Here is a 12,728-nt window from a genome sequence, read left to right as displayed (position 1 = left end):
TGTAGGACCTTCCCTCCATCACAGGAGGTTTTTAAGAAGAGATTTGACAGCCACATGTCTGAAATGGTAGAGAAGGCATGTCAAACTCGCGACGTCGCACGACATATCGGAGCTTTTTCTCCATTGCCGGCAATGGGGTGGGCGCGGTTTTGGGATGACGCGTCCGGCCCGCGGGCCGGCAGTTTGACACCCCTGTGGTAGAGGGTCTCCTGCTTGAGCAGGGGGTTGGACTAGAAGACCTCCAAGGTCCCTTCCAGCTCTGTTATTCTGTTATCTCTGTTGAAACTCATTTTGGCAAGTTTCAGTTTGGCAAGTTCTTCCTGAATTTGATCTTGACCTCTAAAGTGCTTGTTATCCTCTGTAGGATATCTCTGTGTTCCTCACAAATTTGATAATCATATGTTAAGCCCAAGTCTTGGAATGGAGCCCAGGAAGACACCACTCACTGCTTCTTTCATCAGATACTTGGTATGATTGTTCAACCATGTCAGTTTAGTCCTCCCTACAGGTTGTGATTTTCTTCTGGATCTTGAGAATTACAGAGACTTAAATAAGCCCTCTGAATTGAGTCTGGAAAGAAATCAAGTAACTCCCAAAGTTGTGGGTTGTTTTTTTTTTGATGAGTAACGTATGTTTTAAATCCACAGCATCTTTAATGTTATGTCTATTGCCCTGTCCTATTATGCTCCAATAAAAAAATAATATATTTGTGATGAAACGCTTTCATTTTTCAGAATTTCAGAGTTTATTTAATGAAAAATAAATCCTGTGGCAATATTTCAATACAGTCAACTAATCCTGAAAGTCAGCAGAGAGGGAAGAGGCAATTGAAGTAGGAAACAGCCATAAGGACATTTCAGGCAAATTGTCTACCTACCCTGATTGATTGGGCTGTCATCGAATCAGGGGTAAAAGTGTTTCTGGAGTTTAACTACCTCTTTCATCTCCTGAAATAGAAACGACATCATGAGTGGCCTTCTAAAAGGACCTCTCTAGACACTTCCTCACCCTGACGGATGACCTTACCCAGCAGCTTCATGTATATGTTAAATAGGAGCAGAGAGAGTGCCAAACTCTGGGGCCTTGGGTGAGAACTCATCTCCATCAACACTAACTGGCACCAGAAGGAGCAGAACCATTATCCCTCCATCTCCTCCTAATCCCCTAAGCCAGGGGTAGGCAACCATGCTGGCTCAGGAATTCTGGGAGTTGAAGTCCACGAGTCATAAAAGAGCCAAGGTTGCCTACCCCTGCCCTAAGCCATTTCAGAAGGAAACCACGATGAATGTTATGGAACACCAGCAAGAGACCCAGGAAGGCAAAAATGGGTGGCCATCCTCATCCAAAACCCTCCAGAGATTATCCGCAAGCAGGAGCAATACTGCAACCCGAACCGAAATCAGACTGAAAATGGTCCAAATAATCTTTCAGAGAAGCAAACCACCCTCTCAATAAACTTCCCACCTAAAGGAGGGTTAGATTGAATTTTTTCTCTTTGTCTTCCTTCATAAGCACTTCTTTAGGCATCAGTTGCACAGTTTCATTTCAGTTCTTCTAAAAAACAAGGGAGGTTCCAGGATCCAAAGATACAGACAATCTGCACAGGCATGATCTGATCCAAGATTATTGCCAAATCAGTTAGTCCCAGGGGTCTTCAAACCTGGCCCTTTTATGACTTGTAGACTTCAACTCCCAGAATTCCTCAGCCAGGCACACTGGCTGAGGAATTCTGGGAGTTGAAGTCCACAAGTCATAAAAGGACCAAGTTTGAAGACTCCTGAGTTAGTCCTTCTAGTTCAACTGACAGAATTTAGACAAGATTAATTCTCTAGGGATCTTGAACACCCTTGCTTCAGGAGTAACCTTTTCTCCCACCAAATTAAGTTGACTTAAATTCACACTGTTGATCTATCTACATTTAATTTTCTGCCTAGCAGAATTTTCATGAACTTTCTGACAGCATAAGCAAGGAACTGAACTCAGCAAAAATAAACTAGGAATGGATGTGTTCAGTATGTGTTCACTATACCCTGTCTGTCATGGTTCCGAAGTAAGAAACTCTTCAAAGAACTTTGAGGCATTGTTTACCTTAAAGAATCTTTAATGAGAAAACATAACTTCTGCACGTACATAGGGAAGCCAAAATCTGAATTCTCCTTTCCTAAACACATAGTATCTAAGCATAACTCACTCCTTCATTTAACAGTCATTAATCACATTCTCCAATTAATTTGAAGTGTGAACTTTTCCTCCAGTTGCATAACTGCCATTTATCTCCTCTTATTACAAATAACCTTGAAGAATACTCTACTGAGATATTGTTATGGCACATTCTTCCCCCTCCCTCCAGCACCATTTAATTCTAACTCTAAAAGTAATACACAGGTTAAATAGAAAATGTCTGCATCTTCGTATATTGTCAAAGCAAGAACATCCGATGTTAGCAGCATTGACACTGTCATTCTGTAGGACTTTTCAACCTTTTCACCCATTGAACCACTTTTAGGATATGGCAATATCCGAGTACCACCAGTCACCTTGCAAGGTGTCAAAAACTTGATGACCAAAAAAAAAAAGGAAAAAAGTGATAAAGTACAGGTAGTCCTGGACTTACAACAGTTTGCTTAGTGACTGTTCGAAGTTACAATAGCACTGAAAAAAGTGCCCCCAAGCCACAGCCGAGCAAGACACCTGCCTGCCCGCCCGGCAGCGCTCTTCCTCCTGTCCGAGGTTTTCATTGTTGTGAGCATTTCTGTTGAGAATTGGCAGCGGGGGTGGGGGGGCTGTTTGGTTTTTATTCCCCCTCCCGTCTGCTGGGTGGTTGCAGCAGGTTTTGGTCACTTCACATGACCCTGGGACACTGTGACCGTCATAAATATGAATCAGTTGCCAAGCATCTGAATTTAAATCACAAGACCCTGGAGATGCTGCAACATTCCAGCTGATCGGCGTTTCTTCTGGGCTCAGCAGAAGCGCCAGGATCAGCGCCGAGCTCCAGCTGGAGACTGGCGCTGATCCTGGCACTTCCATTGAGCCCTGACAGCCCTGCAGCTCCAGCCATCTCTCGCTCAGGCTTGTGCAGTGCTGCCACTGGTTCAGCTCATTCCCCTCCCCCGCTACCACTTTTCTAGGATGGTCGCGTACCACCTGCCAGGTACCACTGGTTGAAAAGCCCTGCTATAGGAGTCTCTTAATACAGGTAGTCCTTGAATTATGATCACAGTTGAACCCAAAATTTCTGTTGTTAACTGAAACATTTGTTGTGAGTTTTGCCCCGTTTTACAACCTTTCTCCCACAGTTGTTAAGTAAATCACTGCAGTTGTTAAGTTAGTAACATGGTTATTAAGTGAATCTGGTTTCCCCATTGACTTTGCTTGTCAGAAAGTTGCAAAAGGTGATCATATGATCCTGGGACACTGCAACTGTCATAAATATGAACCAATTGCCAAGCATCTGAATTTTGATCATGTGACCATGGGGATGCAACACCGTTGTGTGAAAAAGTCACTTTTTTCAGTGCCATTGTAACTTTGCACTGTCACTAAATGAACTGTTGTAAGTTGAGGACTACTTGTACACAAGATTTAAATTCCCTGCCATTTCCTAAACAGCATTTTGGAACACTCATTCTATTTAGTGAACAAGGCTTTCACTATGAGATTTTTATGATTAATTAGATCAGCGGTTCTCAACCTATGGGTCGCGACCCCATTTGGGGTCGATCGACCATTTCACGGGGGTCGCCAAGCAAGGCTGTCCGCCATTTTTTTTCCCCTTTTCCGGCGGGTGCCTTACCTCCCTTGGGCTGGGCCAGCTGGTGGTCGGCCTGCTCCGTCTCTGCCACTTGCCAGCTACGCCTCGGCCTGCGCAGGGGGTGGAACCACGCATGCGCGGCGCTCTCGGGCAGGGAAAGTCCTCGACTTACGACCGGTTGGGTAGTCCTTGACTTATGACCAGTTTAGTCCTCAACTTACGACCGGTTTAGTCCTTGACTTACGACCGGTTTAGTCCTTGACTTACGACCGGTTTAGTCCTTGACTTACGACCGGTTGGGGGTCGCGGCATTAAAAAGGTTGAGAACCACTGAATTAGATGCTTCCCTTTTTCCTGAACAGAAAGAGATCAGTCAACATTTCTGTTTTGTGAGATGGCCTAGTAAACTACAACAGTGGAGACAATAGCCCACAAAACATAGCAATTCATACTGTAGGAATAACAGTTTTCTTCCATTTATGTAAGTATTACTGTATAGATAGAAAACTTCATCCATTTTGTACTTTCTATTTTATTTTGGTTTACATTTCCCTTTCAAAAAGATTGAGCAGCGTTCTCTTTTAAGAGCATTTTGTTCTCTAATTTTTAATTGTTCCATTTTTAAAAAAAAATGTAACCTAGTAAGTAATCCCTTTTAATCACATTTAATAAAACACATGGGGAGTAAGCAATAAAATGAGTAAAGCTTGATGGAATAAAAATGAGATTATGATTGGTTTGAGGGTGCAAGGTAGGGGAGAAAGGGGAAACTGGATATTCCAATCAATTCTAGCCTCCATTGGAAAAGTCCTGTCCCAGCCAACCTGATATGTTTTCACAATAGGCCAAGAGAGAAAAGTTTGTCAGGATCAGGAACAATGGTTAGAGCAGTGTTTCTCAACCTTGACAATTTTAAGGCATGTGGACTTCAACTCCCAGAATTCCACAGCCAGCATTGCTGGCTGTGGAATTCTGGGAGTTGAAGTCCACATGCCTTAAAATTGTCAAGGTTGAGAAACACTGGGTTAGAGCCTTAAGCAACATTCACTTTCTTAATAAGTAACTACTGCAATACAACAGAACAGAATAATGGAGTTGGAAGGGACCTTGAAGGTCTTGTAATCCAACCCCTTGCTCAAGCAGAAGACCTTATACCAGGGGTGTCAAACTTGCGACGTCACGTGACATCACGCAACGTATCGGGTCGATTTTGCCATTGCCGGCAATGGGGTGGGCGCGGCTTCCAGATGACGCATCCGGCCCACGGGCCGGCAGTTTGACACCCCTGCCCTATACTATTTCAGACAAATGGCTGTCCAATTTCTTCTTAAAAACCTCTAGTGATGGAGCACCCAAAATGTCTGAAAGCAAACTGTTCCATTGATTAATTGTTCTCGCTGTCTGGAACTTTCTCCTTAGTTCTAGGTTGCTTCTCTCCTTGATTAGTTTCCATCCACTGCCTCTTGTCTTGCCTTTGGTGCTTTGGAAAATAGTTGACCCCGTTTTCAAAAACAAACAAACATTGTAGCTGATATACAAATGCCTATTCAACACTGATTAAAACAACAATACCGACAACCGATGGGACAGTTTTTAAATATGGTGGATTTTTCAATCATGACATACCTACAATGCAAACCTCTCCTCCACCATATGCAGTCTTCTTAGACTTCACTGTTTTATATCCTACATTCCAGTGAGGAGTCCAAAGATCCCAGCAGATTCTTATTTAATAACTGAAGTAGCAAATAAGAGTCAACAGCCTCATGTTGCTAAGCAATGACTCTCAGCTTCTTTGTGGATTTTTTGGTTGCTATGGAGACAACAGGGTGAGCATGCACATCATACCAAATTTTGTCTTTCTTCCTTAAACAGTAAAGACAGATTTGGTCCTTCCATCAAGGAGTGCTCCAGGAATGAGAAGATATGGCTGGATCCAGCTCACAACAAGAGATACTAATCCTCCTCATGACTAAGTAGCATTTGATGGACAGCAACTTTTTGAAACTGGATCCTTTGCAACGTTCAGACCTATCATCCTTAACTAGAATTTCATTTGCCCAGATATGGTGAATACTGCAATAGGTGGAAATAGCAGACTTTTGACGACCATTTCATATTTTATTGATCTAGTTCAGTGTTTCTCAACCTTGACAATTTTAAGGCATGTGGACTTCAACTCCCAGAATTCCACAGCCAGCATTGCTGGCTGTGGAATTCTGGGAGTTGAAGTCCACATGCCTTAAAATTGTCAAGGTTGAGAAACACTGACTAGTTGCATTCACAGTGTTGATACCACTCTTAGTGTCCTGGGATGAAATAAGCTGAATGTTACATACAAGAACGCACCTGGTGGAATCCAGATGGTGCAGATAACTTTCTAATTAACTGCATTAATGGCTAGGGGCCCTCGTTAAGTTACTTTTCAGGTCTTCTTTACTCCACCTTCAAACAACTGCTTTTCTTTTCAGCAACTGTGCCCCAAATCAGTTTGCTCATCAAGACTTCAGCCATTAAGGCATGATTTTATGAGTCTTGCTTAGAGCTATTTTGCTGGTTTTCCTAACTCAGTCTTACAATTAAGAGCATATAAACGACATGTGGAATGGAACAGCAACATTCCAGCACCCCATTGTGAAATGGTGTTCTTCAATCTTTTATCAGACCATCTTATTAATTTAGTAGAGTTGCAGACAGGGCTTTGGATGTGAAAGCAGAAACATGCAGGGATACAAATGTGGCACACATCTACAGCTTCTTAAAGTAGATCATATAGTTGTTGTTTAATTCCAGAAAAAGGAATGAACTGTCGACTGTGGCTATCACCACATTTACATATTCCCATGTGGCCAAAGCATCATAACCCTACTAGACATCACTATACTTTAATTCAGTTCATCAGACTAGTCAAATATGTCTGCTCTTTTGTAAGAAAACATTGTGAATATATATCATTCACCTCAGCAGGATTCAACATCTTTTGACAACCGCATGATAGGCAGAAATTAGTTAGATGCAGGTTTACTTCATTTTTTTCCCCTAGAAAACATTAGATTTCCAGGATTAAGATTAAAAAGCAGCCTGAATGTTACTATATTTTTACTTTATTCTGTATCTTACAAGATAAAAATTATTTTCACCTGTCAGAAGTTTTTAATTTAGGAAAACTGTATTCCTGCTGTTAGACATAAAATAGAATTATAGAATTTTTCCAACTTTCTTTTACATATATTTTTCAACTGCTCAGAGCTGTACCTGAAGAGATTTGTTTCAATAAAACTAGGAGAAAAAAAGGCATGAATCAAGAAATTGTAATTTCTGTTTAATGTTTGACAAGACCATCTGATACTTTGCTTAGCAATGTACCAGTATATGTTCATTTCGAGTAAATATTAAAGATTGTTCTAATGTGCATATGTATAAGACTTTAATAAAAAAAATGCAACTTAACAGTATGGAAGTATAAGCATTTTTATAGTTCTTGTCCTCCCTTCCACCAGACACCTATAATTACACTTGAGCATGTAAGTTAAATGGATTAATAATATGAATTATTAGCTGATTTACATGAAAGTTACAGCTATGCTCTAAATCAGGCATTTCAAACTGCTGGCCCGCAGGCTGGATGCGTCACGCCGAAACTGCGCCCACCCTATTGCCAGCAACGGGGAAAAAGTCATGATACGTCGTGCGACGTCACGTGATGTCGCGAGTTTGACATGCCTGTTCTAAATTGAGTGAAGAATAGAATTTCAGATTAATTCAGTTGCACCAAGATCAACTGATCTCTGCTGAATCCAAACCTTGCTAAGCTAAAAGGAGACAGATAATTTATTTGCTTTGGAATTCCTGTTGGATTAAATGACTGAGTCCACACAGCATTCTAAGCTTTATTTAACCATAGTTATTGAACAAACCACAGGGGTTAAAGTTAGCACGATATGTTAGACTAAAACCAAATATAGCCCACCAATGGCTTTGTGTAATATGTGCTTTATGGGTTTGTGTCAGACGCATAGCGGCCAATGTAAAGGGCAACTCAGTTCAGCTGCATAGCATGCTGACTGTGAACACTGCTACTGTTGAAGAAACTCTTCCAATGCATAGTCACCCCAGCCATATTTTGTTCAGGGTCAATAAATCCACATCAAATTAATAAAATCCTGTACCACAAAGATTTCTAACTAAAGTAAGACACTTAAGGTATATTCTAAGACTTGAGCTAGACTTCAGCCTACCCCCAGAAAGCTCCTATTTGCTGTTCTTAAAGTGGGAGGGAATGAATTACTCATCTTTCTGGATGAGCTAAGCATTGAATGGTGCAGTACACTGCAGAGAGAGCCAATTCAGTACTTCAGCTTACATAATGAGACAATGACTAACTACCATCTAATCATGCTAATATTGGGCATCGTGAGGTAACTTATTCATTTTTTCAAAAGAGCCCCCCCCCATTGAAAAACTATATACAGGAATGGCGTTTCAAAGCCAGCTATTGGTATTTCATAAATTCAGAAGTGCAGGCTTCATTCTCCTTATTTGACACAGTAGAGATGGTGTGTTTTTGAGAAAAGCGATTTCAGATTATCTTTAGCAGGGGTCTTCAAACTTGGCCCTTTTATGACTTGTGGACTTCAACTCCCAGAATTCCTCAGCCAGCATAGCTGGCTGAGGAATTCTGGGAGTTGAAGTCCACAAGTCATAAAAGGGCCAAGTTTGAAGACCCCTGATCTTGAGTATTAAAAAAAAGGAGAAATTAACAGCAATGACGGTCAATAAATAAGTGACTATAGATGAAAGATAATCCAAAGTACTGTATATCAACACAGCTATTCTATCTCAGGCAAAACAAACGAGTCTCTCAGTCAACAATAAATCCAACATCCTGCGTTTTCAAGAGAATCAAGAATGGACTGATACATGAATGCGGTGAGAAACCTACAGAGGCAGGTCTATGGAGATTCTCAGTTATCCAGGTCATGGTTGTCCCAAAGGTGCTTTATTTCAAAGGAAAAACAAAGGAAGTCTAGTAGTCCTTTGAAAAAGCACTTTTGGGACAACCTATAGAGGCCTATCCATAAACTTTGCACCCTTCCTTTCAAAATGCTCCTTGTAGAAAGAATCAGAACTCCAGACTTTTCTCTCATAAAGTGCAATAGCTGACACAAAATGTACCACCATAAACGAACTCATCCTGGTCCACCAGAGTTCACGTTCCACTATCCTGACATCACATAGTCCTTCTTTCCTTCTTTCTGTCTGAAGGAAGGACCACAAAAGAATGGCATTTGGATTGAGGACCAGAGACTTCTCCCTTCACTAAATTATCCCATTATAATGTATGGTAGAACCAAACTTAACCAAACCATACTTCATTGAATGTAGAACTAAAATTCATTGCATTCAACGACTCTCTTTTGATGTTTGGAAAATCTGACTGTCCTTACATAGCGAAACAATTGCATATTTCAATTAAGTTGAAACAGATACTTTGGGAAAACTGAGGTAATTCCCCAAAGTGTCCATTTAAGATGGAAATGCATTGAACGTCCTTCTAAAATGGATAAAAAAAATGAAACTTTTTATGAACACTGCACTCTGCAACTTTTTGTTGCTGGACTCCCACATACAATTTAACAAATATCTCGGCCCCTTCCCGTTGATAAAGGTTCTTTTCTTCAAATTGCCAGAATGCTGTGACAAAGAGGCATGTTTCCAGTACTGATATAACTATTTCAAGATGCAAAACAAACAAGAAAACCAATACGCAACTTTTATTGGGTCCTAAGCATGTTCCATTGAGACATTTTGTAAACACTGTTTATTCTCTTTGTACATGGGATGTACTTAAAAGCCCATATATGAGTGTACAAGAGGATCACATTAAAACAGAATGGCATTGTAGTTAGTTATCCTATTGCAGGCTCCTCCAACTTTAAAAGCTTGCTAGGGTGGCACACAAATTGCTTTGAAACTATTGTAATACATTCCTAGCATAGGTACCGGGAATACCAAAATACATATTCTGGTATGCCATATACAAGATTGTTCATCTCTTGTAAAGCTGCCTCTCAAGATATTATTAGTTATCCAGAAAGGACCAAAGCTGAATTTAGAGAAAGGCATTTTTATATTGACTGCTCATTCCAGCCAAAATGATTGGGATTTACCCCAGTTTCTGCTATTCACTTATTTGAGGTTTTTCATCATACACAAACAGATAGCAGATCTTCACTAATTTAATACTTATTTATATTTGGTGACTTCAAGGCTCTTTAATGTTTGCATTATTCTTCTAGTTGGCTTTCTTTTTATATTAATTATGTCAATGAAGCAATTGCATGCCATAGACTTTAAGTCAGAGACCACAAGGCAGTAAAGGGAGGCTTATATGGTCAAAACATACTACAATTGTGTTGTATATGCAAGGCCTACTACAGTAAATAAGGCTTGAACAGAAATACAAAACTGTTCAGATGTTCCCATTCATTCCACAGGAACTAACAAGAAACCATGGCAAATAGCACCAAACATCTGTAAGTGCAATCAAATGTTTTTATATCAGTGTATCTATTACTTAAATTCCGTCCTGAGAATTAAATACAATATGGACAGTTCCAAACACCCCATGACTTCTTGGAATGTCCTTAGTGCCATAACCAGCACTGCATTTTTTATTAATGTAAAAAGGGAAATTAAAATCATTTTCCTTTATTCGTCACAGGAAAATGAGGAGTAAAAATTAAACACTGATACCTATTAATAGCAGCAAGATGTTCTATCAACAGCATAACCACTTTGGTACTTTTGAATTGAGAAGGCAAGTGTGTGATTGTGAACTCCTTTCGAATTTCTCCACAGAAGGAGATTTGGCTCAAAATTCCAAATGGCAAAAAGGGCACCACCCAGAAAGCGTAAGGCAAAAAGATTAATAAAAAATGAGTCACTTTGTAGCTTATTTCATAATTCTGATTTTCTCCTCCAATGCAATTACCACAGTTCTTTTCCTTGTCCTCGAGTTCCTAAAGGAACGTACTTTTCAATCATCAAAAACCTGGTGCCATCCAGTTAAGAAACTTCATGGCAAATTCAAAGCCAAGGAAGCATGCCTGGAAAAAAAATACATATTAAGTACAGACATAAATTCACATTTTTTGTGGAATATTTTATATATATTTTTCCTACAGAAGAGTTTCCATTAATAATGTGCTGTTTCATAGCATGAATTACTCTGCTTAATTGATAGATACAATGCCAACAAAATGGGGCTGTTTCAACATTAACCTCCAATAAATATATTGCATGGGCATATATAATAGCTAGGCATTCAGTCAAGAGGAACATTACTCAAAGGAGACTTGCTGGAGAGGAAGGAAGGAAAAAAAATATCAGTCTGGCAGTCTATTTCTTCAAAAGCTGCTTTGGAAGACTGGGGAATCATCCAGAATAGTATGCATGGGGATGCTGAATTCTACGTAGAAAAATTAATGACAGTCAGCTTTTCCAGTTGTCTGCAAGGGGTTTCCACTGGATCTTATGTCCTTTCAGCAACCACTTTGCTTAATGACCGGGCTGCTGGTCCAAATTGTGGTCACTAAGTAAGGACTATCTGTAATAAGCATGTTGTTGATTTATTACTGTTTCCTACTTGTTTTATTGTTTTAGTATTGCTGTACATTAGCTACAGTTGCTCGGATGACAGAAATGGCTTCTAAATTCAACTAATGGAACTGAAGAAACCTGTAAATCAAATACAGAAGTCCAACTAAAGGTACTATACTTTTGATGTAAAATTGGCCAGAAGTACAGTATAAAAAATAAAGTGTTTTCCAGAGGATCTGTCGGGAGGCTTTAGCTTCTTACTTTTCTGTCTTAACTCTTAACAGGAGAAGAGCCATCTCTGCCTTTGCTCCTGACCTTTGGAAGAAATTACTTCAGAAGTGAGGTCAGCTCCAATCTTCCTGACCTTCCACAAGAGTTTAAAGACTTGGTTCTGTCAGCTGGCTTGGGGTTCTAATGACAGAGCTTCACGTTGGGGCTGGTTGACAGATTAATAACGGATCCCCCCCACCTGCTCATTCTACTCCCTCTCGTCTGATCTTTTAGTTAGGGTTGTGTATTTATTTATTTTATTATTTTGTTCCTACTGTGTTTAGGTTTGGTAAGATGTTATCTTCTTACCACAGATAGTCCTCAACCTACAACTACAATTGAGCCTGAAATTTCTGTCGCTAAGTGACATGTTTGTTAAGTGAATTTTGCCCCATTTTACGACCTTTCTTCCCACAGTTGTTATGTGTATCACTGCAGTCGTTCAGTTAGTAACATGGCTGTAAGGTGAATCTGGCTTCCCCATTGACTTTGGTGGTCCAGAAGGTTGCAAAAGGGGATCACATGATCCCAAGACACACTGCAATCGTCATAAATATGAGTCAGTTGCCATCCAGATGCTGCAAGGGTCATAAGTGTGAAAAAATGGTCATAAGCCACTTTTTTTCAGCGCTGTTGTAACTTTGAACGGTAACTAAATGAACTGTTGTAAGCCGAGGACTACCTGTATTATAAACAGCCCAGGGTTACCTTGGGGTAAGATGGGCAGTCAATAAATTTAATAAATAAACAAATGAACCAGAAGTCAAAGGGGTAGTATTTGCTTACTGCATTGGCAGGAAAAGCTCTGATCATCACAGCACTGAATCCCTTGTACAGAGACATCACTCCCTCCTCTCGAACAAGCTCTCGCAGGACATCTCTGAAGCCATTGGGATATTTTCCCGGAGGAGCTGTTGAAAAATGCAAAATACTTTTCATGAACCTCATCCACCAATAGCCTTCTCTGCTATTGCTCCTGCCCCCTGGAACATCTTGCCCCCCCCTTCCGATGTGAGATGGGCCCCAACCCTCCTATCCTTTTGTAAAGGCCTAAAGGCCTGGCTCTGCCAGTTGGCCTGGGGTCCCAATGGGGGAACAGCAA

At 40.4% G+C, this 12,728-nt stretch overlaps 1 protein-coding gene across 1 annotated transcript in view; it reads right to left on the bottom strand.

Annotated features, from left to right (window-relative positions):
• Positions 1-9,513: 9,513 nt before the first annotated feature.
• SLC25A20 (solute carrier family 25 member 20) overlaps positions 9,514-12,728 on the bottom strand; it is a 27,008-nt gene continuing 23,793 nt past the window's right edge. The window contains exons 8-9 of the mRNA XM_015821899.1: positions 12,413-12,537; positions 9,514-10,863 (exon numbers count right to left, since the gene is read on the bottom strand). Of these exons, the coding sequence (XP_015677385.1) occupies positions 10,801-10,863; positions 12,413-12,537 (188 nt within the window). The 3' untranslated portion in view covers positions 9,514-10,800. The remainder of the gene's footprint in view (positions 10,864-12,412; positions 12,538-12,728) is intronic.

Source organism: Protobothrops mucrosquamatus, unplaced genomic scaffold (assembly GCF_001527695.2).
Source record: "Protobothrops mucrosquamatus isolate PMUCROS unplaced genomic scaffold, P.Mucros_1.0 scaffold1418, whole genome shotgun sequence".
NCBI lineage: Eukaryota > Metazoa > Chordata > Lepidosauria > Squamata > Viperidae > Protobothrops > Protobothrops mucrosquamatus.
This window is presented reverse-complemented; position numbering and strand designations above follow the sequence as displayed.